Here is a 27,511-nt window from a genome sequence, read left to right as displayed (position 1 = left end):
AATCTATTCTAATTTAAAGGGTTTTTATCATTTAAAAAAGATAAATTTAAACTGCGTTACTTTATTCTAATAAAAAACTAGTTTAATATTTTTTAATGTTTCCCTCAACATTTAAGACTGTAACCCTTATAAATGTACACTGGCATTACTGTAGTTTATGTATTATTAAAATAAAAAGCCATGCTTATTGAAAGTGCCTTTTGTATGTGCCACAAACACACATTTACTATGTTTTATAGCTTTTGAAGGGTCTATGATTAAACTTTAAAACAATACAGAGGTCACCATTTTATTGAAAATAAAGATCAAATGTTCTCCTATTGAAGGGATTTAAACTGTAGGAATAAGAAAATACACATGCAAAGGAAGCAGGTGGACCATATGATAAACTTTATCTTACAATGGGAGGGAGAGATGAGTGTATCATTTATAAAGTATCATTCACAATAGATTTACAAATATAATAATAATAAGTCATAGTTTAAGAAAAAAAAAAAAAAAAAAAAAGTTATATACTAAATCAGACCAAAACAAGACTATTTAAATCTGTACAAGTGTCTTCATCGACACTCAACGATTCATTCTTCGTCCTCCGAAGACAATGCCACAATGCAAGTTTGAAAGTTCTCACGCAGTATGTACAATGGATCGTCGGGGTGGGGGAGAACATGAAACAAATGAAGCATCTGAATCGCATCAGTTCCAGCATTATCCCACCCTTCAGAGAGCAGGATAAGACTTGAGAGGAAGACAGTTTATTTCTTGCAGACGTTTCCTGTTTCTTCACTTGATGTGCATCAGCTTCTCAGCATCCACTTTTAAACGTTTGCGTTTTGGTTGTACCACATCATCGTCGGAGTCCTCCGAATCCTCTTTATCGGCCTCGGGTCGTGTCTCCTTCTCCGCGACTACTGGGAACGTCTGGTCGGGAAAAATCTCCAGCAGTTTTTCCTCGAAGCGCCGACTCACAGCTTTGCCCGCCTCTGCCACTTCCGAGTCGGCCTAGGAGAGGGAGGAGAAGGGAAAGAGTGTGGAAATGTGAGGAAAGGGGAGGAGAAAGTGGGTGGAATGAAGAGGAGGAGAAGAGAATCACAGAAAGGGTTAAAACTCCAGTTTCGGCTGCTTTGGGTGCCAGCACTGCTGAACCCATCGGTGTGGTGTACAAAACATCTTACCTGAACATTACTCTGTTTCTCCTCATCATAAACCTGGATTATTCGAGACATCTAAAAAGGGCAACGACAGCACACAAAAAAAAAGATACAAAAGAAAGGGGGGAAGAAAGATTTTATACCATAAACACAGTGAGGTCACAACCTCATCTGTATTTAAAAATGTCCAAGGAGCACAATTTTTGGTTTGCTCATAATAAATGCCTTTCAGTTATAAGGCATAAACAAACAGCCTCTCTATATAAACACATGGAAACTAGAAGGGGATTTGCCTTAAAATACTCAAAAAACAAAAACAAAAAACAAGTGGCAGTTATGCTGACAGACCCAAACTAAATGCAACAGATAAATTGGAGGGAAAATTACATAAAATTCAAAAATAGTTAATAATAACATGCTTCTTTGACATGAATGCCAGTCATCAAGTCTTGTGAAGACAGTAAAATGTCTCCCTCATTTTGCAGCTTATTTTTAGACAGAAATAAACATTTCAGAAAACCTCACTGAAGTATCACAATGACAGTGTGAAGTGCTACAGTATTTAACATGGGTGTCTTGGAGGATTTGACTATAGATAAAAGTTATTTTTCCCCACAACAAACACAGTATTTATGCACTTCAAGCATTCAGTGGCCACTGTGATGAACCCAGACCCTCAAACAGATCAAATCCATCCACTGAAATCACCTAAAGTGGACATGAAGGAATGTACACATCCTTTGGTGAAACACAAGCCAAACAATCCCTATAAAACGTTTGTGTGTAATAAATCACATCTTTCATTTTATTAACGTATTGCCACTGAATTTAAAAAAGTTTTACTTTCAATAACACAAACCTCATCGAGTGGCAACATTCAAAACTCACAACATCAACTAAATGCTAAAAATTACATCTGTAATCTACAATCACGACTTTCTAAGGGATATAAAACTAAATCAAATCAGTTGTATACATAATGTGATTTTAAAAGCATCAGTGCCATTTAGTTTTATTTTACAGTCACTAAACACTCTACATACACACTTTAAAAGACCCCATGAAAAAGAAATGAGAGTTGTGGCTTTTAGTCCATGTATGTTTGCTTTAAAGTTATTAATATTACACTAGTCTACTCCAAAAAGCGGACAGAATTCACTCGCTCTCTAGAATGAGTAAGTTCCTCGTTACGACTAGCAAAACTCCCAAATTAAAGCATATTGGCAAAAAGTCAAGACCCACCCGTACTTCCGGTATTAATATGAAATGCATAAACTTACACTCGTCAAGTTTGCTTCATGGGGTCTTGAATGAATGTCAGAAGGCATGAACGACTGCAAAACTGACATTCACATCATGCATTTGATTGTCATTTTCATTTTTATTGTTCAAAAGAAAAGTGCTGAACAATAATCAAATGTCTCAAACAAAATGTAATAAACATCTCTTTAACGGAGTGAAAAAGTGTGTTAGCCCTTTGACACGCTAGTGCAACATCCAAAAAGAAAAAGAAAAACAGCGCCGCTGATTAAAGCTCAGCTCGACTGAAACCATTCCTTTAATTGTTAGTACTGGACTGGTGAACATATGAGGAAGTAAAAGCATGCAATCCATCACATGTTCATGCTGTGTTGCTTTAGTGTGTTTCATACTCTCCAAATACTCGTTTCTTACATGCAACATCCCATCACACCCCCCACACAGGTTAAGGACATTCCCCGTACTCACCTCATTAAATTTGGCACAATTGCTAAAGACCAGGCGCACGTCGGACACAAACTCTGTAGTGCTCTTGTAATGCAGAGGATGTTTTCGCTGTAGTTTCCGCTTTACCAGGGTCAAGTCCATTGGATGCTTTATTATTTTATAGTAATTGGGTACCTGGAGAGAAATCAAGGCTTCAGCATTAAAACAATAACGTTGCAGACATGCGGCTCTCTTCCAACACCAAATAATCTACCCATCGACTCGACATTTTTAGGTATGATTATGTGCATCCCAATGAAAAAGCACTATTATTAAAGCTAAAATGAAAATGAAAATATAAAAATAAAAGATCTTTCAAAATAGTACTCAATAGATACTATAATAATAGATAAATAATGGAAAAGAAGGAAAATAGTTATTAAAAAAAAAAACATTTCAAGAATATAGACAGAAAAAGGTTCCATCTAGGGCTGTAATCTCCCAGTCGATTAGTCGATTATTTGGTCGATATGTTCTGGCTCGACCAAAATTCTGATTGGTCGATTTTTTGCCGCGTTCATTTCATCAGTTTTGCCGCGTTCATTTCATCAGGTGGAAAGCACTAATTGCTAATGGGGGTGTTTTCAGAGCACCCCTGTTTCACAGGTAACAGTCTGTCTTCAGAACACCCCCCTTGTTTTCACTTCATTTGGATTAGCCCAACCCACTGGAGAAGAGAGACAGATTGAAGAAAGTAGGCTACTAGAAGGTTTGCTGAATATTATTTATTTAATTGTGAGAGCGTTCAATTCATAGTTAGTCAGTCCTCTTCTACAATGTCAACAAAGACATCGGCGGTGTGGCAGCATTTAAAAAAAAGTTAATAGTCTATTCGTGTCTCAGCCGCAAAGCTGCGCTGCACAGAGCGGCTGAAATGACAGTGTCTGTCAGTTATTATAATACATATGACAAAAACAATTGTCTAAATTATGCTGCATATTCCTCAAAAGTTCTTGTGATGATATCACTAGTTGACAACATAGTACTATTTTCGGAAATCATAGGCTATGATATTGCGCAGGTGCACGTGATGCAACGCTGCCAGAGCCGACAGACTCGTGTCAGACTCATTTCAGTGCAAAATAATTAGGTCAAAAACGATTTAATATACTGCAAATAGCCTACTATTTTTTTATGTTTATTTATAATTCATTTAGGCGGACAACAAGCCTACCAAGTACTGCGCACAGTGCGCAGCTAATTAATTAAAAGTTTTTTTTCCCTAACGTAATTTTTAGGTCGAAAATTTCAGGACTTCAGTCGACCAATATTTTCTTTGGTTGATTACAGCCCTAGTTCCATCTAATTAAAACGTTCAGTTTTTGCTGCTTGGATCTTCACCTAATATCTAGAATTTCTACAGTACCCCTTGTAAGGAAAGTCAATTTACTCAGCTGGCATCTTAGTAGCACCCTCCAGTCATGCAAGTACAGCTCATATATATTATAAATGGGGAAAGACCGAGTTCTGTTTGTCAATGAATACATTTACATGCACCTTCATAATGCGATTATAATGAGATTTAGGCAATATTGCGATTAAACTTTACCTCATGTAAAGTTTAAAAGTCCTGTTCTAATGGTTAGAGAGTCAGTCGGGATCGAGTCTCAATACCGTCAGGAAATGACTGAGGTGCCCTTGAGAAAGACACCTAACCCCCAATCTCTCCTCGGGCACCACAGCAATTTTGAGTGTGTCTGTCCACAGTTTGCAGTGTGTTTGTGTGTTCACTACTCACTCTTCCTAATGTGTGTGCACTAACTTGAATGGGTTAAATGCAGAGGACAAATTCTGAGTATGGGTTACCATACTTGGCCTTCACATGCCACTTTCACAACGCTCGTAATCCTAGCAACGATAATCCTAGTAAAACGGGGCGTATGCTGATTTTAATCGCAATAAACAGGCATGTAAACATCTATTCTACTCTGACCAAAGCGCGCATGTGCATTTTTGGCATGCTGAAGAAACTGCCGTGTTGACAACACTGCATGACATGAATATAATGCAGTATATTGATGTTTTTTTAGATGCATCACAGGAAAACTGACTGAGGCCCAATACCAAAGAATCGCCAAACAAATCCGTGTCCGCTGGAGGAGCTTGGCCAGCAACACACACCCTATGTGAGTTCATCATTTGTACTGTGCATTGAGGTATGCGAATAATGGCGGTATAAATAACCACAAATCTTAGAAAATAATCAGAACAATACAAATTGCAAGTAAACAGAAACAAAGAGGTTTGCTCGTGTCATGTAAACAAGCCCTTACTCTGTCTGATTATTGGAAATAATCACATTATTGGTGCACATGTAAATGTAGTCATTGCAACCTTTAAATTACATTTTATATCAGGAATAAAATCTGACAACAATGACATCATAAATTGTGTTGCAGATCCCTATGTAGACAACAGGACAGCTCACTGTTTTAGAACAGAACTATGGACTAAAGTGAAGTGGTATATAAGACAACATTATTACCAGTCAAGCGGATGCATTATTGCATTCACTCAATAACGTAATTACGCAAGAATCATATTCCCGCTATGACAAATAACAGCAGGAAATGGCCCAGAGGCTCAATACATGTTTGAAACCAGATGAATGGAGTCACTACAGAAATACATGTGAGCGATGCTGCTGTTTATTGCAATAGTGTTAATGACCTAGCAAAGAGGCAGCAATTAAATGCTACAGATCATATTGACCAATGGTCCAATTACACAGCTGAGCTTTGTCCTTTAAGAACACTTCATGAGAAATATCTGCTTTTAAGGGAAATGAGGATATTGTGGTCTTGATGGAAACTCACCGATGCAGGAACGGGCTCTTGAAACTCCGTACTGAGCTCATGACAGAACACATGCAGCAGCACGCGCTCACATCGCTACAAAACACAAGAAGAAACTTAAAGAATCTGCAATTCTGCAAAAACATTAACTTTGTTGGAAAAGGTTTATAGGTTATATCTAAAAACCATACTGGGTCACTCAGGTTCATGTTCTAGCAAAGTAAATATTTTAGAGCCAAACAATCTCACAATATACTGTATGTATTTTATATTACATAATACAGCGTGTCATGTGAAGTATTGGGATAAATTAATGACGAGATTCCTCGTGAAAGGAATCTTACTTGGCCAATCTACCAATCCGGGGTAAAGTAAAAAGAGATCGCTGTTTTGTGACTATTGTTGTGTTTGTTTCTCTGTGACTCACTCGTTGGTCCCCTGGACTCATTGCCGTCTCACTTTTGTCCTTCTTACTGGGTGAATCGTCATCAGAGTTGTATACCATCTCTGGATTTGTGAGACTTCTGCAGAACGTGCACATCCAATCTCCACTGCAGCAGAAGAGGGTACAAACACATGATTAACACAAAAATCAGGAATTAAAGCCTTAAAACCTAAAGGGAAGAGATTCACAAAGTCTTTCATCTGTTATACTACTTCTATGACATTTACAGTCATTTATTTCTGTACTCATCTTTTTTTCCCAGGTTAAGTGTTAAGTGTAAGGCCAAACAAAATAATTAACAACACAATTAAAAAAAGTTTGTCCAGACAGGCACCAATGTACATGTCAACCCGAAGGTTAAGGCTAGCCTCACCGGCAGTTAAACTGGAATTGAGAAAAAAAAAAAGAAAAAAAAGCTTTTACTGAAACTTTATTGAATTTTTTTTTTGTATCTTGTCACATTATGATGTAATAGTGTGACAAAAGCCATCCGACCAGTAAAAATGCATGAAGTGACCAGGTGTAAACAGGCCCTTAGAAAATTATATAACAACATGTCATGTCATACAATAATATGCTATTGATGGCATCTTAATTTTAAATAAAATAAAAGTATATTAAGAATATAATAATATGGCATGTTAAAACTAAAATTATAATAAAATAAAACAAACTATTCATTCCTGATTAGAAATGCTAAAAATAAAATAAAATAAAATGAGTCATTTATGAATTGGAATCCAAATGCATTATGATTTGATGCAATCTTAAATTATATGTCAAATTGTAACACCATTAAAGGGATATTTTACCGCTGGAAAGATTAATGTGTATTTAAATTGGGTCATTTATGTAGTAGAAATGTGAAATTATTTTAGAAGTTGGTGCCTTCTAGACTGAGAAAAGCCAGAAAATGAAGAAAGACAACAACTCCCAGAATGCACTTGCTTCGCTGCCTTACGAGGCCACTCCCAAGCCACTCCGACCGGTTACAGAGGGCAGTATCGGAAGCAATGATACAACTAGGCTACTAGTTGACTCGAAACTGAAAAGACGCCGTTTTATCGTGAGATCCCCCTATGGGCGGGTTGAAAACATGCGGGACTAGCTCCTCCTACTGTCTGTAGTCTCTAGCCTCTGGCCAAAAAAGCCTCAGATGACGCAAAATGACGATTTTTGCGTCATCTGAGGCTTTTTTCCAGACACACAATACAGAAATCTCTCGTCTCAGGGGGACATGAGGGAGGGAAGCACGGTCATTAGAAAATACTACCGGGTTTCTACTGATACAAAGCTTAATGCTAATGGGTAATATACCCCATTAAGGCCAAATGTGTTGCATTGTCTGTGTAAATAAAGCCACATTCTTTACCTGGGATTAGATTTGAGTGTTGGGATATGGCAGGTCATGTGGAAGACTTTAGGACAGCGATCACAGCACAGCAGTTCTCCACCGTTCTGACACACCGCACACCAGTCCTCATTCGGGTCGTCTTCCTTTCCTACAGTGGTCTGGCTGTTTGCGTTAGCAGTGCTTCCCCGCTGACTTCCATTTGACCCTGTGGTCCCATTGGTTAGAGGTGCACTGAAGTTTGGATTCGTACAAGATAAGAGATGATCACTCTGTGGTTCAGATTTAACATTTTCACCTAGTGTTCTTAAAATATCCTGGACTGAACCGGTGGACACAGAGCCGAGGATGGGAAGAGGGGGAGTAACGCTTCCTTCTGGGCTGCTCATCTGGTTGAGGAGAAATAAGAACAAGACAGACATTGTGCAAAATGAAACAAACTGTATCAAAGCCAGAAAGAACAGGTTTAGCATTTTGGGAACCAAAAGGGTGAAAGAACTTTTTCGATATTTTTTTTCCCCCACATCATTATAGTTTTTGGATCATATAAAACAAATCACATATGACCTTTTTTTTATTATTATTATTGTACTAAATCTGAAGGTAGAAGTTGAAAATCATGCTTTTCATTAACAATTTTTTTATGTTTCAGCTCATTTTGATCTTAAACTTTCTCTTTGTCCTTGTTACATGTACTTACTATAGTAATAACAGTATATTATGCATTATTAAAAGCAACTGATCCTAAAATAAACCCTTACCCTAATCCTATAAGTACATTCTGTTAATCAATATTACTCAGTACTTATCTGTGTAAATAGACTAATAAAGAACACCTTAAAATAAACTGTGCTATGTGGGGTCTCTTCACAAAAACAAACTTTTTTGAGTCCATGGAGGTTATATAAAAGAAACAAATGGAAACATTTGGGACTAAGTAATGAGTGTAAACTGCAAGCTCAAGGTAAATACCATGCAAGCACTCCGTCTGCCATCTTTACAGCGTTCTGTTTTGATGTTTGCTCCAGAAAAGCTACACTCTTCCTCAACTCCCGGCTCCTGTTTGACTTTCACCTGGTCCACTGTCGTATTCCCCGTTCCAGGTCTACTGGCTGACCCACAACTAAAACACACAAACAAACAAAAGACACACCATAACAATTTTGCACAATATTCGGAAATCAAATACATAATTCTCTTTGTTCAGTTCTAAGCTATAATTAACAGCTGGTAAAAAAATAAATAAAATCATTTTAAACATGAAAGGTGAAAGGACTGAGGTAAAAAACACATTGAATGCTGACCTGCCCCGACTGCCCGTGCTTGACGTGCTGGACGGACGAGCTGGAGTGTGAGAATTAGATAAACCTTGTGAATGAGAGACACAGAAAGAGCATGTTAAAATTAAAAAACTTTAGAACATTAAAAAGGTAGCAGATATTGTTCTATCTGAGGGCAAACACCAATCTGAGTTTTATTTACGTTTTAATAATGCATAATCTGCCTTAAAATCTCAAATAGCCACAAAATGCTAAATTAATCAGAATTTTGTAAAATTGCAATAATAAAAAAAATCAACATAATATATGATGATGATTATTGCTGAAATGACAATGAAACTTCGGATGCCAATTAAGTGTCTTAAGAAATTGCATTAAATGACCTTTAGCCATTTATTCACTTTGAATCATACAAATAATTTACAAATGTATGATTTCATTTCAGGCTTTGAAATGCAAAAATAAAAATGCATGAGGCAGAATGATATGAATAATATTTGAAATATTTGCAATGTTTAAAACATGAGCTCATTCGGAGCAGTAAGAAAACTGCTGCACTGCACATTTTATTGCCTTTCTATACACGCTTAATATTTCCTTTTTTGAAATAACAATAATCGTGGTAATCAAATAACCATGATGTAATAATGGTGAAAAGCATATATATATGCTAGCTAGGAGTTGTTGGTGAGATTGGTTGTGTGGTGGTGAGGTAGTACACCATTTGGTGCACATTAACGATGGCGGGGGGGGGCTAATGCAGCCTTAGCCCCAGGGTTGGTGCATATGGTTGCACTGGAGATTATGCCATACGGAACCAGAGGCACTGAGCATGCATTAATGGTGCCAGCAGAGCCAGTAAAGTCTTAGCCCCTCGGGTTGGTGCGAATGGTCAGATGGGAGTCTCTGCCATACGGTACTGAAGGCACGAAGAGTATGGCATATATAAATATTATACATATAAAATACTAATCTGCATTCATATTTCATGACATTATTTAAATGTATGCTAATCTACACTGACATTTGAATCCCAAAACAATGCGTGTCAAAAATTCATGTCAAAGGTCTATTGGAAAAATGTCCACATGCGGGAGTACCTGATGATCCTGGGGAATGTGTTGAAGGTCCCGGTGAGGGATTGGTGGGGCCAATAATAGGATATGAACTAGCAGAAATATATCGACTGAGAAGGTTATCCAGTGTGCTCGAACCGGCATCTTCAAGCTGGTGATTATAAAAACAGTCAGTTTTTTGCAACACAAGAACTCGCTTTGGTTATGAAGCATCTGTTATATGAAGAACAATAATAGCAGATCCAAGTATAGGGATTGTCTTTGTCTCATTGCCTTAGGTGCCTTAAATGTAATTATGTTTAGAACCTTTATTGCATTTGGGCCCAAAAGTTATTACATTTAAATGCTTTATTACATTCAGGCTCAAAAGTTATTACATTTAGGTTCTTTATTACATTTCCACACAATTATTAGATTTGTGCCCTCATGATCACACATTCTGGGGTTTGAACTTACAACCTTTTGGTTACCAGGCCAGATCTATAACCGCTAAATCTCACCACAGCACCTAATCATCTGACAATCAGTCTAAGAAAATGCAATAGTAAAGTTACCTGAATAGGAGGGATTTCAGGCAGGCAGGGCAGGTTTTCAGGGTTGGTGACTGACGGTATGAGCTCTATGGGGCCGACAATTGGACTGGTGGGGCCACGGTGAATATGGGCATTGGCCATACTGGCACTGGTGGGACTGGTGGGGTTGGCAGCACTAATGTTGTGTAGCGACGCCACAGGGAAGGGGCCAGCATGCCCAGGATTAGAGTGCTATGAGGGGGGGAAAAGGGAAATGTGTTGGAAAATGGCAAAAACGCTTTCAATACAGCAGGTATATTTACTTATTTCTGATTGTGGAACATGGTGTGTATATGAGTCCTAGGTGAAATGCAACACAATTTACGGATTTTGTTTTCTCATGTAAAAATGTAGAAAAAAAAAATATGATACCTAGTCTGACAACTGAAAAGAATTTTACACTGCAGTCTGCATTTTAAACACACTACATGATTACAATATGAATGTGATAGCAGCTCCAAGAAATAATTACATACTAATGAGAAATATATTTTATATTACTCACTACTTACTCAAATAATGACACTATAATTTTAAAAAGTATATATATATTTTTACTACTTTAATAAATAATTTGACATGTTTATTATAAGAAAATGTATATTGTATATTAATATTTTATTATTAATATATAATATATTCAAATATAAGAATAATGAATTTAATACAAAAATATAATATAAAAACTAGGGCTGTCAATCGATAAAAAAATGTAATCTAATTAATCACATACAACATTTTTGCTGTGAAAGTATTCAATATTTCAATTCAAATGAATCAATGAATAATCAGCATTAGTGACATTAAAGTTCAAAAACTCTTTTATTATTATTAAATAAAAGGTTTGAAGATGACGTTGACTGCTGGAGTTGGTATCACGGGACGTGCTAAGTCGTACCTCGGATTAACGTTAACCCCTGGATGCTTTGCATTGATGTGGTACATTCGAGTGGACAAACTCCGGTGATATGCAAATTCCTTGCCTCAGACATCGCAGACGACTTTATTTTTATCAACACTTCCATCAGGCCGTTTTTATAAGTAAATGTTCCAATCAATAATCCAATAAAGATGAAAAACCGCACTCTCATAGTTATATCTCATATTTATTTATACCATGTCCACACAGACGCGTTTCAGCCTAAAGCCATCATCAGTGTGATCCAGGCAGCGCCAGCGCGTTCTCATCTCCCTCCTTCATTTTACAGTCGAATGGTGGCTAGAACGGCTCCAGGTTCAAAGGTCAATCAGGGCTCGAAATTAACTTTTTTACTTGGTAGCACTGGTGCTCCCAACTTCAAAAAGTTAGGAGCACCAGCAAAAATTTAGGAGCACCCACCAAAAATTAAGGAGCACCACAACTACAAATTATATATTAACAGATTTTATTTCATCCTGTGGCCAAGATTTGAAATTTGGTCTTCTGGCTCTATATCATCTCACCCCGATGATATTGGCACATGATTTGTCGTTTGACATAAATTAAGTGAAGGCAAGCTCTTCTTTGGCGATGGTGTATGCGGTGTTATATTCATAGACAGTATGGTTATATTTGACGTATCCTGCTGATTAAAAGCCTTAATAATCGAACCTGATGAACCTGATTTGTTTGCCACACACCTGTCCCTGCATTTTTTGCTTGGCACTTGGCACTCTATTGCTATTAATATGCTGTATTAATCTTTGTTAATCTTAGTTAAAAAAAATACAGCTGTTCATTGTTCATTAATGTTACTTCACAGTGCATTAACTATGTTAACAAATAAAAAATAAATAAATAATTCAATAATGTAGGCTATTAGTAGCCCAAATGTTGAAATTAACATTAACAATGGTTAACAAATTAACAAAGTGCAGTTTATTAATAGTACATGTTAACTGTGTTAACTAGAATTTAATAAGTGGAACATTATTGTAAAGTGGTACCGATTTGTTATACACCGATTCAAACGTCTCGTGAGTGTTTTGGACAGATCAGTTGTTTTAACCATTCATTAAAGTGAATCGGTTCAAATGAGTCATTAGTTCGCGAATCGGACGTGTCATTAGTGGACGTGTAGCATACGGCAAGCGTACAGTGTGATTATCCCGGTAGTTTATTTTTTAGCACAATTCACACTCCACGGTAATTTTGGAGAAAAAAAATCTCCGAATGCTCCACGTGAAACTTCGGTCTTCCACCCTTTTTCTATCGTGTCAAATGATTTTGATTAATATGCGCGGGGGAGAGAGAGCAAGACAGCGCGCGCGCGGCCGGGGCTTTCTCTCGTCAAGCGCAGTCACTCACGCACCGATCAAAAGGCTTTGGCGGCCGCCAAAAAAAATCAATGCAGGAAAAACCCCGGGATTGGTTATATAGCGTTGGATAGAATGACGGTCCGGCCATCGCGTATCAGCGCACATAAGGTACACACTGTGAAGTAATTTACAAACGTTTTTTAGAGAAATGAAAACAGGTCGCACCACAACCATTATTTGCACTCGCACAAATGCTCCCAAATATATTTTTAGGTCGCACAGATTAAATTTCAGGAGCATATGCGACCAAAATGGTCGCAATTTCGAGCCTTGTCAATACGGAATGGATTAATCTGCGTTATTTTTTTTAACGGGTTTTTTAATGTTATTTTGACAGCCCTAATAAAACCATACTTCATTTATCAGTTTAATATCAGTCCCACTGTCCCATTTAATGGTTATTTAATTGTTATTGTTTCTACCCACAGATAAATCACTATTTAATATGCAGCAATATATTTTTTTATAACTAAACATTGGTCACAGGCAAAGTTTCCCATCTAAGGACAGAGGATAATATTAAAAACCTGCAATTTTATTTCCTGGCTGTCTCCAGTGATTGACTGTGTTATGTCATGTGACTTACTGAAGCCTGTCACATGCTTTGTTGGTGTCAATAACAGAAATGCTCACTCTCCTTGATTATAATTATTGCTGACTGACACTCGACCAGAACGGATCTAAAAAAGCAGGCTAGATTAAGCAGCTTAAATTTTGCTTTCACTTCTTCTGTTCAAAGTAGAAATCAACAACAGTGAAGAAGAAGAGAGTGACGTCTTAGCATTTGGGTTTTTGTCATGTGACCTGCTGGAGTCTCTGCACTGACCTGTCTCTGAAGTTGAGGCTGCATCATGGGATACGGCTGGCCATTTAGTCGGGGTTGCGCCGAGGGCATGCGGTTCTGCGCTGATACCATGCGCATGTGATTAGGTGGATACATGTGGGAGGAGCCATTAACTCCACCCCTCTGGAGGGCCTGCATACTAATGAGCCTCGGAGGCTGAAAAGTGAGAAAGTGGAAGAAATGAAGTCCTGGACCTTGCATGAACAAAACATACAATCAGGAATTATAAATGCCGATAATTTCTAAATCAACAAATATTTATAAGACTAAACCAAATATAATTCTGCTGACATATACTCTGAACCAATCATAAGGTTAGTTCTTGAGAAAGGAAAAATTAAAGAAGAGATGTACTTCATTACCATAGACAATGCTGGTCCACCAGCTAGACCAGAATAAACTAGACATGCATGGAAAGCAGGAAAGATCTAATCTCTAACTTACCGGTTGCTGTATCATCTGTGGTGGACCTCCTTGTCTGGGATGCTGGGACATCTGTGAAGCAATGCGCATTTGCTGCTGAATTTGTTGCTGATGTTGTTGTTGTTGTTGTTGTTGCTGCTGTTGCTGCTGCTGCTGCTGTTGGTGCTGTTGGTGCTGGTGCTTCTGAGCGATCGCAGCCTGCTGCATGTGCTGCAACCTCAGCTGGGCCAGGTTGATCTGTCCTGAGTGCTTACCTGGGTGGTTGTGACTGGGAGAGATCTGCTGATTGACCATCATGCTGGGTGGAGGAGCAGTATGTGACACTTTTTCAATAACAAGATTGCCTGAACGAAAAAGGAGAGCAGGGGTCAATGCATCTTGAAGCATGTAAATGCCCGTTCACACCAGGTCTAAATTTGTGTCACTCTCTGAAAAGTTAAAATACTGTTAAATATGATATTTAACAACATGTTAAATTTAATCAAATAAAATTTAAAAGAATTCAAATAAATGACCACATTATGATTTTAGACAAAATGTTTAATTTCACAAATGATACAATAAAATAAATCTAAATAATATCAAATTAAATAATAAAAAAAATACCCACAGTGATATATTTTAGACAAATAAATAAATAAATAAATAATAACCATAGTATGATATTTCAGACAGTTTAATTTTAAAATCTGGTTGTGTATGTTTGTCACTGAAATTTGGACATGGTTTCTCTGTGTGAAATAAAAACAGGTTTCAGCCGCAAGTTAAGTTAAAGTTGAGTCAATACCGAGGTTAACCACATTCTTGGCCCAGAAGGTGGGGTCACAGAAGAAGCGGACTGCTCCATTATTTTGAGGTACTGGGTCCACACGGGCCTTCATAATGAAACGCAGCTGGTATGTGATCTACAGAGTTAGGAAAAAAAGCGAATGAGGAAAGACACAAAGGAGTCTACAATAGCAATGCTTTTTGTCATTTAAGTTGATGTTGATATGGTATAGACATCCTTTAAAATGAAAGAGTACAAGATAGTACAAGTGGCAGAACTGTTATTGTTGGAAGGTGTAATGCCAGTAAAGATTACACATATGCAAAAATGGACCCTAAAAGAAAAGGAAACAGGTGTTTTGTGAGAGAATTAAGCATTTTGGCTGACCAGTCTCTTGCTGTATAGCAGGGCTGTACTGCTTCCATTGCTGATGGCCCAGTTGGTGAAGTTGAGCACATGGATGATCTGCTGGGCCAGGATGCCGATGTCCCTCTGTTGGCTGAGCAGCTTTATACTCCTCTCTTTGGTCACACTCTTTATACAGTTATAGAGGGAATGAAGAGGGAAGAGAAGAATATTAAGAATGACTGAAATGAAACATATTCTGGACTTGCTAGTGTCAAACCATAAACGTGAGAGGCTGAGGGGCAGGATAATGTGCTAACATGTAAAGTTTCCAGAACAAAAACTTGACCTTTTATACTAAAAGCCAATTCACACCACACAGAAAAATGGCAACCAACACAAACAAAGTTGGCTGTTGGATTTATAATTTTATGAAAAATAACTCATGTTCACACTGGCCCAACAGACACTGATTGAACATGTTCAGTTGCACAATCAACGGCAATAAATGCCAACAGGGGTAACACACTGATTCGACAAAACCCAACAAACATGTTTGTTGGCGTTTGTCAGTGTGGTGTGAACTGGCCTTAATGCAAAACTAGATAACACGCAACCAGATATAGTGAATTTTTAAATAATATCAGTTTACACAATATTATTTTAGAATTATTTTTAGTATTAAAAAAGTATTTTTTTTTTTTAATTAGCTTAAGGTTTAATAATTTTGTTTTGCACATTTGTCATTTTTATAAGATGTTTTTTTTTTTATCTTAAATCATTTCTATTCAGCTTTCATTTGTTTTTATTTCAATTTTTTATTTCACATTTCAGTTAGTTGCCAATGCAATCTTTCTAATGTGTGGGGGTTTTTTTAAGTTGAAGGTTAAGGTTATCTACTATTTATAGTTTAATTTAATTATCGTGAATATTTTTAGTTTCCAAAAATCACACTGGTTTATACAGACTACACAAGTGGTACTATGACATGCATTTAAATGGACATCCTGTTTCTATGCGTCACATTGCACAGTGCCTTCAGCTACATTTTCCCCATCCATCTAAAACAAAACCTTAAAAGTGACAGCCACCTCATCAAAAAGGGGCTTTCGTAGTGGAAGAACCTTTTCATAATTCCAAAAACTATTGGTGGAAGTACCCAGATTTTGGAGTGTTCGCACAGCAGGAACTAGAACGATTTTAGTTCTAGGAACTCTTTTTGGAGGAACTAATTTAGCTCCTACTTCAGAGTAGGGTCTACACCAGCACTATAGGAACTATCTGTGACTAAGTGTACGCTGATTGGCCAAAAGCACATGAAACACCAGCACCCGTCATTTTTTTTAAAAGCTGTGTAAACACACAGATTATAGTCTATATATTTACTCCAGAAACTAACTCTACAAACAAACAAACAAACAGTGATAGATGGGCCTCTTAACCTTTACGCTGAGGAGAAAATACAATGCAACTTTGAGGGGACGAAGCAAAACATGATTATATATGCATTTCTGCTCAGCTAGCAACTCTGGACATCAACCACACGGCATACGCTAATACCTTTTCATATACTGTCTACTTTCTATGTATAACACTTCTATCTAATAACATATAAGACAGGACTGTTAGACAGATCATAAACTAATGAACACGGAGAATGCGAGCACTGTGTGCTCAGATTCTGGCGTTCCCAGCGCCGTCAAAATAAAGGTCCGCCGCGCCGTCAAAATAAAAGTCACAACAACAAGTGCGGCTTACGTCACTTCAAAGTTTCTACTGGTGGTGCAAATGCAACCAGGAAAATGTTCTTAAGGGAACCATTAGTTCTCAGGAAACCACCCTGGTGGCATGTTCCTTGAAATACCTGGTGCGAAAGCCCCTAAAGTAGTCAAGTAGCCAGTTGTGACATTGTTTGGCTCTCAAGTCAGTTGAAATGTGGGCCATTTGCAATATCTGATGTGTGTAGTAAAAAGTACAATCTGTCCCTGCTTACCACTTGTGATTGGATCACCAGAGTTGGACATTAACATCAGGTGTAAAGTTGTATAAAGTTTCACTACACTTGAGTGGCTTCACCGTTAAGCCCAATTTACTTCTGCGTCGAACTCACGCCGTAGCTATGTCACGCGTAGCCTACGGCGTACCCTGACGTGCACCTCTCCAAAACTGTGGACCGGTGATTGGTCTGCTAGAACCGCTCCCTCTGCATGTGTAATTGCAAGTATAAATGAAAACCGACACATAGCCTACAGCATAGGTCAGATGCAGAAGTAAAAATCAGCCTTTAGAATCTCATGACTGATGAAGACTCCCTGAAGATGTAACACCATTAAACACTGTGACATCTGCAGGGCTCGATTCATCACTGACTGGTGTGTGAATCACAGTCAAAGGTGTCAATTGGGGCTAATTTGAGTTGAGCCCTGAAGCAGAGTTGTAGGTGTCTGAAAAAACAGCACTGTCCCTTTCAGACATTCTGCACTTTCACATTTGGCCTCTCTCAAACCTTCAGTCTTCAGTTTTCAAAATTGTTGAATTCAGATGTTGATACATTGTTGAATTTTGCCTGGAGGGGTCTGTACTTCTCGCTTGCATCAATCACTTGTAAACCGGTGTCCCTTCTGTTCTTTCACTAGCAGTTTTGCTCCAATTCATACAATCAGTAAAGCTTCCCCCACAGCAATTCGCAAGGTTTATGGCATGTGATGAGGTTCACACAATGTGGAGGCTAGAAAATAACAATGACCTTGTTTGCACTAGGTATTAACATGCGTCTCAGGTGATCCGATCACAAATGGTCAGCTGAGACATATCACTGTTTACATCTAGAATTAACATGCAGCTCCAGATTTTGCATCTCAATACATGAATAACTTACTGCATGTTAAATATCAGGGATATGCGGGTATTGCATTTAATTTAAATAATTCCCGCAGGTTATAATGCGAGAAATTCCTGCAAACATTTATTCACTTTAGCATGTAGGTTGTATGAGTAAATGAATCCACACAGATTATAAGATCAAATCACTCATTTTAAAACTTTCTGCTAGACGTAATTTCACGAATAGTGTGTGAGATTCAGCGGTGCCGCGTCTTCTCTCTCTCAAAATGCGCTTAACATCGCCACATTGCATCTGCACAAGTCAAGCATCAAGCGCACTGCAGGCGGCGATAGACTCTCGCGTTTCAGGAGTCATGACAGTTTTGCATAGTCACTCAAGTTTATCATATGCACGCCTTTTTAAGTCTTACCGATTTAAACATTCAAGCAATTTTAAACCATTCAGTACTCGCACACATACATAAAGCTGCATCACAAACAGCTCACGAGTAACAAAACAGAGTTATTTTTGCGGATTATACTAGCCTAGAAATCTAGACGCACCCTAGCGGCAGCAAAATTTATTTTGCAGCCAGGGTAGTCTAGCAACTCTCCGTTGACTTTCGGAGCTGTAAAAACCTAAATTGGGTCAGGCCAATCACATCGTGTATAGAGTAGGTGGGACGGGCTTAACATAATGACGACAGAGTTGCGACGGTTCCCTGCTACTTGAAAACAAAGAATGGCTGCTGCTGGCGAACAGTCTTTCGAATCGGCTTTGGCCGCGACTCTGGAGGACTTGGAGTTACGTTTTTCTTTGAGAAAAGAGCAAAGAACGGCACTTAAGTCATTCTTAAAAAAGGAAGATGTGTTCGTAGTTTTGCCGGCCAGATATGGCAAAAGTTGAATCTATCAACTAACGTTAGCTCCGCTGTTGGGAAAACGCTCTGGTTGGTTGTAGCGCTATCCTATTGCGTGCAGAGGGAATTTGAAAGACAGCCGTTTATCCCGCCCCTCGGATTGAGCCGTGTCTATGGTGAGTTGCCAGACCTAACATCTTGATGTAGGTCTGGCTTGCCAGGCTAGGATTATAGCGCTTTAACGGTCAAAAACACAAAATTATGTCAAAATTCAGGTATTGAAGAGTATCCTCATAAACACAGTTGGTTATGTCTTAAAAAACAGTTGAGAAAAAAAAATTGCTTTAATTGTAAGGAATCAGGATTAATAGTCTATGTATTTAATTTATACAGGACTAAAAAGCCCCTTTCACACAGCGCGATGATCCTGGCAAATTGCCAGAACGCCTTCTGTACGAACGCAAACACGACCCGGGATTGATGCCGGCATCGATGCCAGGTTGGGGACCTAGTAACATTGCCGTGTTCAATCCCGGAACGCGCGCTATGTGAACAAAAGCCGTAATAATGCCGTGACGTAGTGATGACGCTGAAGCCGGGATCATTTGCCAGCTGTGAAACGGTACGTAATGGGCAAGTTTATGATCGAATCAGAGAAAAAAAATGCACAAGCGTGGTTTCTCGAGAGAGAAATCGCAGCTCATAAGCAAACTTAAGACGTTGCTGAGATATTACTAGTCACATCGATGTCACATGTCTTTACGGGATTTTTACGGGTTGTGTGTGAACGCACTCTCTGATTCCAGAAAATCACTGGCAGTGTGAATGAACCAAAATCAAACGAACCCGGGTCAAATCCCGGGTCACTTTATCTGTGTATTTTCCGGAATCTCTGTGTGAAAGAGGCTAAAGACTATCCAGTGTTATTTTACATTTGAGTACATTAATTATTATCTGTATAGTATTTCTGTACCTGAATACTAGTGTTAGACCTACCCAAAAAACTTTTCTCTTTAATTCATTTGTATCTTTATTCTACTGTATTTATTTGTGCTAATTAATTTTGAAATCAAGCTTCCTTGTGTTGTGTAAACTCTTGAGCAACAAATTTTCCCCATTGTAAAAACAACTACAATGAGCAAGCAAACATTTAGATAAGATAAATGTAATTTATAAAGAAAAGTGTCTAAAAAAAAATGTCCCTCCCCCATAAGAATCACCTAAAGGGAAGAATCCTGCATGTTGATATCAAGGGCTTATCTTTTTTTTTTTTTCAAAGCCATAACAAGCCTGCAGTTTTATTGTAATAATGTTGGTTGTTGGATAGGTCTGTCTTTGTAATTTGATCCAGTTCACAAGCACATTATGATGAGATAGCACCAAGTTACACTGCTTATAACATACATGCACATTTTTCCTTTTGTCAATGATGCTTGATGGATTATGCAGAAATAAGCTGTCATAGAATTGGCCACTCAATTATTTGTTAAGATCATCTCTGCTGTCCGTACCAACATCTTTTAATTGGAATTTCAGACTTGTTTCCTTAGGAAATCAAATAGTTTTTGCTTTATTGATGCCAGTACGCTTACCTCCAGCTGCTGCAGTAGAGATTTGCCCTTCTTGTTGATTTCATTGATGAGAGTAAAGACTGCTATCTTTATCTCATGTTCCACCTTCTTATGCGTCTCTGCAACTTCTTTGATTCTAAAAGGAAAAAAGGGAATAAAAGACATTAAAAAGACCCAGTAGTTCATTAAACAATAATTCAATACAATTCTGCCAAAGATTCAATCATGTCCAGCTACTTTTCTTTAATGAAAAAACAAGATCAGGAAGACTTGGCAATCAAATTTGAACGTCATCAACTATTAAACCGATGCAACAGAAGTCCTACCTGTTTTGCACCTGAGATGCAGAGAACTCCACAAAGTTCCTCTTCTCTAGCAACTTAGTCATGAATGTCTCAATGATGCCTTTCTGGTTTTGAAAGGCTTCTTCTAGAAACTGGTACCTAAAAAAACAACAAAAAAAACATGTTCTATTCTGATCTATTCCTTTAATGCCATGTTATTGGTGCAGGAACTTATTCTCTCTTCATTTGATTGTCTTGTTTAAAAACTCTTTCATATATTGCCAGCTGATTTAATACAGTTCAGATGAAGATGGTGCATGGTTACTGGTGCAGAGTGGTCTGGCTGACCTGTGTTCTTTGTGTTCAAGCAGCTGGCAGTCTCTGCAGGTTAAAGTGTCACATGTCTCGCAGAAGAGCTTGAGGGCCTCTTGTTTGTGCACCGGACAGAAGACGGGTCTCTGGCCTGACGTACCAACCGATTCTACAAAACAGAACCACCATAGTCAAATTCATCTTTTGCTGCTTATTTCCTCCCCTGACCCTCTATTCTCTCAGTCTATGACTGCCATATGTTCTCATATGCGCCTTGCCAAACTCAATCGAAAAGAGGGAAACTAAATGGGTTAGCTCTAATGAAAACAGTACAGGCAGAGCAAGCGACTCACTCAAAACTCTGCCTGTTGCCATAGCAACTGTACTACGACTCAGCCTGCTAAACGTGCAAAACAGATGCGCCACACCGTTGCTGAAACATCCAAACTACAAGACCAAAGCATCTTTCAGCATAATGAAAACAATCATATCGCAACTGCCTTGCAAATATAAGCAGTTGAAAATGGAAATAAATTAGTCTACAGCACGTACCAGAAGATACTTCCTCTTTTTTGCGTATTTTATGGTCCTTAGTAAATTTGACCCTTTGATGCGCTTCAATGCAGGTTTTACAGAGCCACTCCCCACATTCCATACAGAATCCAATGGCGCTGGCATTATCTTCACAGCTGGTACAAACCTGTTACAGAGCAAATAAAGAACGACATCTTTTAAAATAATGTCTAGACGACTGAAGTCCACAACCAAAAGTTGATATATGATAGCATGCAAGCTAATAAAGTAAGGTTTAATCTAGGAGTGTGTGAACACCAATGAATTTGATTCTAAATAAATATTCGCTCAATTTCATTTGACAAAACAAAGAGCAATGCGATACAGTAACTTTCTAAAAATACATTTATGGGATAACAGCGTTAATTAGGCATTTTAAATCAATTATTCACTAATGCAAAATTATTAGTACTGATGGAAAGATTGTTATACTCTAGTTAAGTCAAAATCACAGAGCTGATACTGACCTGTGTGGAGTTTTCCACTGATGTGCTTGTGGCCTCTGAAGTGTCCTTGACAAAGTAATTGTCCACCATGTCAATTTGTTTGTACTCCTGATGGCACACAGTGCAACGCATGACATTCACTGCACAAAAACATAAAAAAACAAAAAACAAAGAGTTAACAAAGCCTGTGAACAAACAGAGGAGTGGATACAGGTGATTCATGCATCCATTTATGATTAGTACTCACGTGAAGCCCTGGACAATAACTGACATGACAGGATAATAAATAAAAAAAAGACAAAAAAAAGAAGAAAAACACTGAATAACAACTTGGTTCATAATATAAATGAAAACTGTTGGTCCAGCATTACAGTTTTTGTTTGCTGTCTATTCTTCATGTAATACATGTAGATTTTTTTTTTATAAACTATATATATATAGAATGGAACTACTTGGACTAGTATATTAGTTGACTACAATGACACATCCCTAATTACAACTGAGAAGCACTGGTATTTACAGAACTCACAGGAAAAATTCACGATTTTTTGTAAAAGATCAGCAATGGCAATCGGCAGCTTGACTGCCCTGACCAAATTTAAAAATGTGAATGGGTGATTTCTCTCTGCCAAATCGTTGTTTTTACCTATAATAAATCATGCAGCCTAATATCAAAGATACACATTCATGGAATATATATATATATACACACACACACAAATTATGCAGCCAGAACAACTACGTGCAGTCTTAGAACTGGATATCATAAAACTGGAGAATGTCTTCATTTAAATTGCATTATGGGAAAGGATGGAAAAAAAACCTTCCTATAGGGAATGTTGAATTTCTTACTGAGGGTGCATACATAATATGCATTTAAAATCCAAAAAAGGGTTGATTCATTAATAATTCATAAGGTTTTATTAACTATAATTGCCATCTCCTGCAATAACAAATAGTCTGCTCTTTGTGTGCATCATGCAGAAGCATTTCACCACAAATAATGATCTATTCATAAAACTAATTTAATTTCATCTTAATTTAATTTGAAAACATATTGAGAAATTGGACATGCCCCTCCCCCACCCATCACATGCAACCCCCCCCCACCCCCACCTCTTTTCCCTGACAGCCCATCAATCCCCCACAAAGCTACAGCTAGAACTAGTCCAAACCGGTTGGAGCCAGTTTGCACTGGCTCATACTGCTTTCAGCCGGTTTCCCTTAAGCACCCAGCTGCAAACCCCTGCTAATGATTGGCTGCTGAGAGCAGCTGGAGAAACACTGCACTGAAACACAGTGCAACTCACTGTTGAGTTACTCTGTACTGATATTAACTGGAGCCAGTGATGCATTGCCTGAGGCACATCTATTCTACACCACGTCACATGCAGAGCCCTGTAATGCAATTAAAATTCCTGTATTGTTCAAACAGAGGGTTATAAACCACTTTCTTTAATAATTATGATGCAATTAAATTATGTTTACAAAACCCAAGACTGTTACATTTTACAACACAACCGACATTTTAAGATTCAGTCTGGCAAAATTCACAATATTCTCATAAACTAGTTCACATTATCAAAATATTAGCTAACTAAAAGCTGTTAAAGTTAATAAAAATGGTGTATGTCTACAAAAACGGGTTGCTGATGCCAAGAAAAGTGTCTGAAAACAAAGCAAAATAGACCAGACGGCTACAGTCGAGCTGAGAATAACAGTTTAACAACTCTAGTTAGACAACAGGCTTGAGTACAACAAAGTGCTTGTTGAGATTCAACTAGCAGCACAGAGTGTGTCACGGATAGTTTTCTCAGTTATGTTACTCTGATGAGTCACGCTGGTAAACGCTGAGTTACCTCCCCCTGAACTTTAATTAAACGTCTACGACAAGCCCAAAACAAACCTGGCAAGTGAACAAACCCTTCAATTACAGATCGCAAAAAGAGGAGGAGTAAACCACCAAATAAGAGTTCAAAATTCTCACAAAACAGCCAATGTCAGTGAAATTAGGTGCTTAACCTTCAGAAAATGCTGATCAGCAACTTTAAACAATTAGTTGATCTATTTTACGTTTCTTATATGAGGAGGACTGCACATTTGGCCTCTCTATAAGCATTTGGGAAATGTACAGCTTGAAAATATGACTTGTGTGATTTCTTTAAAAAAAAATAAAAGTATAAAAAAAGCAATGGAAAAAGGGTTGCAAATAACATGATTGATGCAGAATAAATCGAAAATTACTAACACTCAGTAGTTTACAGACAAATGCACAAACTTAATTACAGAATTTATGTTTGATTATTTTCCATACAATACAAGAGCAAAAACACTGAGATTATTTACTTGTTCTTATTTTCGCTTAGTTAATAAATACACATTTTGCTTGGTTTGGTTAATAAATAAAAACAATTAATTGCATATCTATTCCAAATTCTGACAATATAGGATTTAGATGTTTGCATACATTCGAGAAAGTAAAGACTTCTGAATTGGGAATCTTAAGTTAGATAATACTAGTTTAGTTTACCACGTCTAATCGTTCTCGGTTCAACTTCTAACTATGAAAAACATAAGAGTCATGCCTGTAATGCATTAAAAAAGAGGAATGTGACAGCAAAGTGTACCCTATTCAACAAACCAAACAATGCAAAAATGTATTTTGTACATATTTATATCACTGAACCCTGGCTTCAATTTTGTATACTTGTGGTCAGTGTAATGAACGATTCAATCTGATAGCCTGGCAAAATATTCTGCAGTATAATGTGCGCTGATCTAATATGAGATTAATGATCTGGTGGCATTCTGAGAAAAGTGAACAGATTTAAAGAGAAATGACAGCCTTTGGGCTTGTAAATATGCATCAGTGATCGCTGATATGGGTGAATAACCAGAACCACACAAAAAAATTAAAATAGCTTTACAGGCTGCAGCTAATGCTGAATCTAGTTCATATATTATTAACTACAATGAATGATGCTAACTTATTACACGAAACATAAGCACAATGAAATGATAATACACTGCACTCAATGCACTGACTCAATGGCAAAGCAAGTGCATTGACCAAAATATCCCCATATCTCCACTGCACCAATAATGAGATTCAAGAGACAGTGATAACGCTCCAAAAAACAATGCTAAAACTAAGCATGCATAATTAAAACAAACCAATCACCACAGCAGCACTTCTAGTCTGGTTTATCAGCAGAAAATGCAGCATTTGGGGATGGCATAGTGTGCATTGTCAAAGAAAACCATTGTGCATGAATGAGTACATGATCTGGGGTCACAAGCCATGACCCCTACATTATCAATAACTCTGGATGGTTAATCCTTGTTACCTTGTGTTTGACCACCACATTAGTTCACTGGTGGCTCCTACGGCACGAATATAGTGACAGCACTGAATCTGATCATCAATACATAGACAATGATGTGTCAAAATATCAGTCAGATAAACTGGATCAGCTAATAATTGAGTTTATCCATTGAGCATAAAAAAAAGAGCCCATCACTCTGACTGACACCCGTCACGTAATTTGACTGAGTGTGCATGAAGCTGCAACATCTATACATTCAATATAAGTTGAATTAAAATACAAAATTAGGCGAGGCTTACTGTTTTAAAAGGTTACTTCGTTAGAAAATCCATCATTAGATTGTAAAGACTGGTTAGTGCGGGGTTTTTTTAAATGAGTCGCAAAGGATAAACTCAAGTTAATTTGATCAGTTTTTCACAATACGTTGTTTTAAAGCAGCTTTACAGAAAATTATGATGTTAATGTTAGTAATATCTTCATGCCTTACAGTTGCATTTAGCAAATTTGAGCTGGACAATCATATTTTTAGATGATATAAACAAACAATCACAGAGATGAGATTTGCTATATATTATATAGTGCTTTATGAGTATACTGTGAACGTGAATAGAGTTGGATATACTTGTGTATATGTGTGTGTGTATATGTGTGTGTGTGTGTGTGTGTGTGTGTATATGTGTGTGTGTGTGTGTATGTGTATATATAGCCTATATATATATATATATATATATATATATATATATATATATATATATATATATATATATATATATATATATAGCACATAAAAGTATATAAATGTCTTTTAAATTTTAGGACAGGAGTCCCTTGCACACATTTGGGGGGGTATCTGGCAATCAAAAAAATTTATCTATATGCACATAGAGAAAACGCAGCTGATATTTAACTAACTTCACATGACTTACTGAGTCGTACTTAACAGAGTAAATAAGTTCTGACAGTTAACGTTACTCGTGTATTAAAATACTACAATCAGTCGGTATAACCATAACTGCATGAGTTAAACACCAAACACCAGCTGATGATCGCACATGTCATCATGTGTAAACAGTTAAGCAATGGATGGTTTCTGGATTGCTGGGGAGAACTGAAAAAGCTCACTTCCCTTTTCCTAACTTACCAATACGAGTGTCCTGTCCATGGGGCCCTTGCACCGGGACGGTGATCTTCCGTTCGGGCTGCGGGATGCACTTGAGGCAGAAGGAGTGCAGGCAGGGAAGGAGTTTGGGTTCACAGTCACGGTTCTGGAGACTCTGTTTACACACAGCACACGTATCCAGTAGGTTTATCGGGGCGGCAGGGGTTGAAGAGGAGGAGGATGATGCTGCTGCTGCTGCTGCTGCTGGAGGAGGCGACATCTCGTTAATGAGAGCGGGTGATGGACCAGCAGCGGTGCTGTCCGCGGAGGAGGACGACGACGGCGGAGGCGGAGGTGGCGGTGGCGGTGGCGGTTCAGTGCTCTCGGCATTTGGTGTCCCGTCTGTAACGTTAGCTCCGCCGTCGCTGGATGTCGTCAGCGCTTCGGGAACGTTCTCTTGAGACTTGAGCTCGTCTGTTCCTTCTTTCGGTTCTGCGTCGATTAAAATTACACCGGCGGGGTCCTTTGCTCCGCTATCTCCGTTATCTTCTGTTCCCGAAGCCTCTACCTCCATATTTGCGGAGCTCTCCGTACTATCTTGGCCTTTGTTGTCCGCCATCTTTGCTCCTCTTTGAACCGCCTGACGTTCAACGCGCTCAGAAAATCCGATGTGTTTGACGTCATGCCGTCGCTCTCATGTTCGTCACAGAGAATAAGCAATTAGACTAAAAGTATCCATTAATGAAAGAATATTATAAATTCATTTTACATACATTTATACATTGTAAATACAATAACATTTTAAATTTTAAATAAAATACAATAAATGTCGTTATAAATCCATATTCTGTACCTGTATTTTTATTCTGTATTAATTGTCACTTTTTAGTACAATGTGTAGTTTCTTTATTCTGAAAATCAATAAAAACAATATCGCCGATATTGATTCCTCTTAAATAGAAAGTTTAGTGTTTTTTTTTTTTTTTTTTTGGTTAGCCTACTTAAAATATTTTAATATTTTAATTTCTCTTTCTCTGCTGTTTGTGGGCGATTAATTACGTCTTTCACTATTTTTGTGCGTTTTAAAGCTGCACTCAGTCGTTAAAAAGTGTTACACATAAA

General features: G+C 37.8%; 1 protein-coding gene across 3 annotated transcripts; it reads right to left on the bottom strand.

Moving 5' to 3' along the window:
* Positions 1 to 368: 368 nt before the first annotated feature.
* On the bottom strand, positions 369 to 27,126 carry trim33 (tripartite motif containing 33). 3 transcript variants are annotated; one of them, XM_084389219.1, is made up of 21 exons: positions 26,432 to 27,126; positions 21,986 to 22,104; positions 21,498 to 21,645; positions 20,982 to 21,114; positions 20,676 to 20,792; positions 20,371 to 20,485; positions 15,138 to 15,284; positions 14,769 to 14,886; positions 14,003 to 14,325; positions 13,541 to 13,714; positions 10,399 to 10,608; positions 9,869 to 9,995; positions 8,793 to 8,856; positions 8,461 to 8,611; positions 7,787 to 7,877; positions 7,510 to 7,696; positions 6,120 to 6,243; positions 5,714 to 5,788; positions 2,880 to 3,032; positions 1,176 to 1,226; positions 369 to 1,002 (listed from the first exon to the last, which is right to left on the bottom strand). In XM_084389219.1, exons 1-21 carry the CDS (start codon positions 27,006 to 27,008, stop codon positions 784 to 786), a joined length of 3,423 nt encoding a protein of 1,140 aa, XP_084245345.1. In that variant the 5' UTR covers positions 27,009 to 27,126; the 3' UTR covers positions 369 to 783. The 3 variants fall into 3 exon arrangements, with proteins under 3 accessions (XP_084245345.1, XP_084245343.1, XP_084245344.1); XM_084389217.1 differs by having other exon boundaries at positions 7,510 to 7,877; XM_084389218.1 differs by lacking the exon at positions 1,176 to 1,226 and having other exon boundaries at positions 7,510 to 7,877.
* Positions 27,127 to 27,511: the final 385 nt, after the last annotated feature.

Source organism: Rutilus rutilus (assembly GCF_951802725.1).
Source record: "Rutilus rutilus genome assembly, chromosome: 19".
NCBI lineage: Eukaryota > Metazoa > Chordata > Actinopteri > Cypriniformes > Leuciscidae > Rutilus > Rutilus rutilus.
This window is presented reverse-complemented; position numbering and strand designations above follow the sequence as displayed.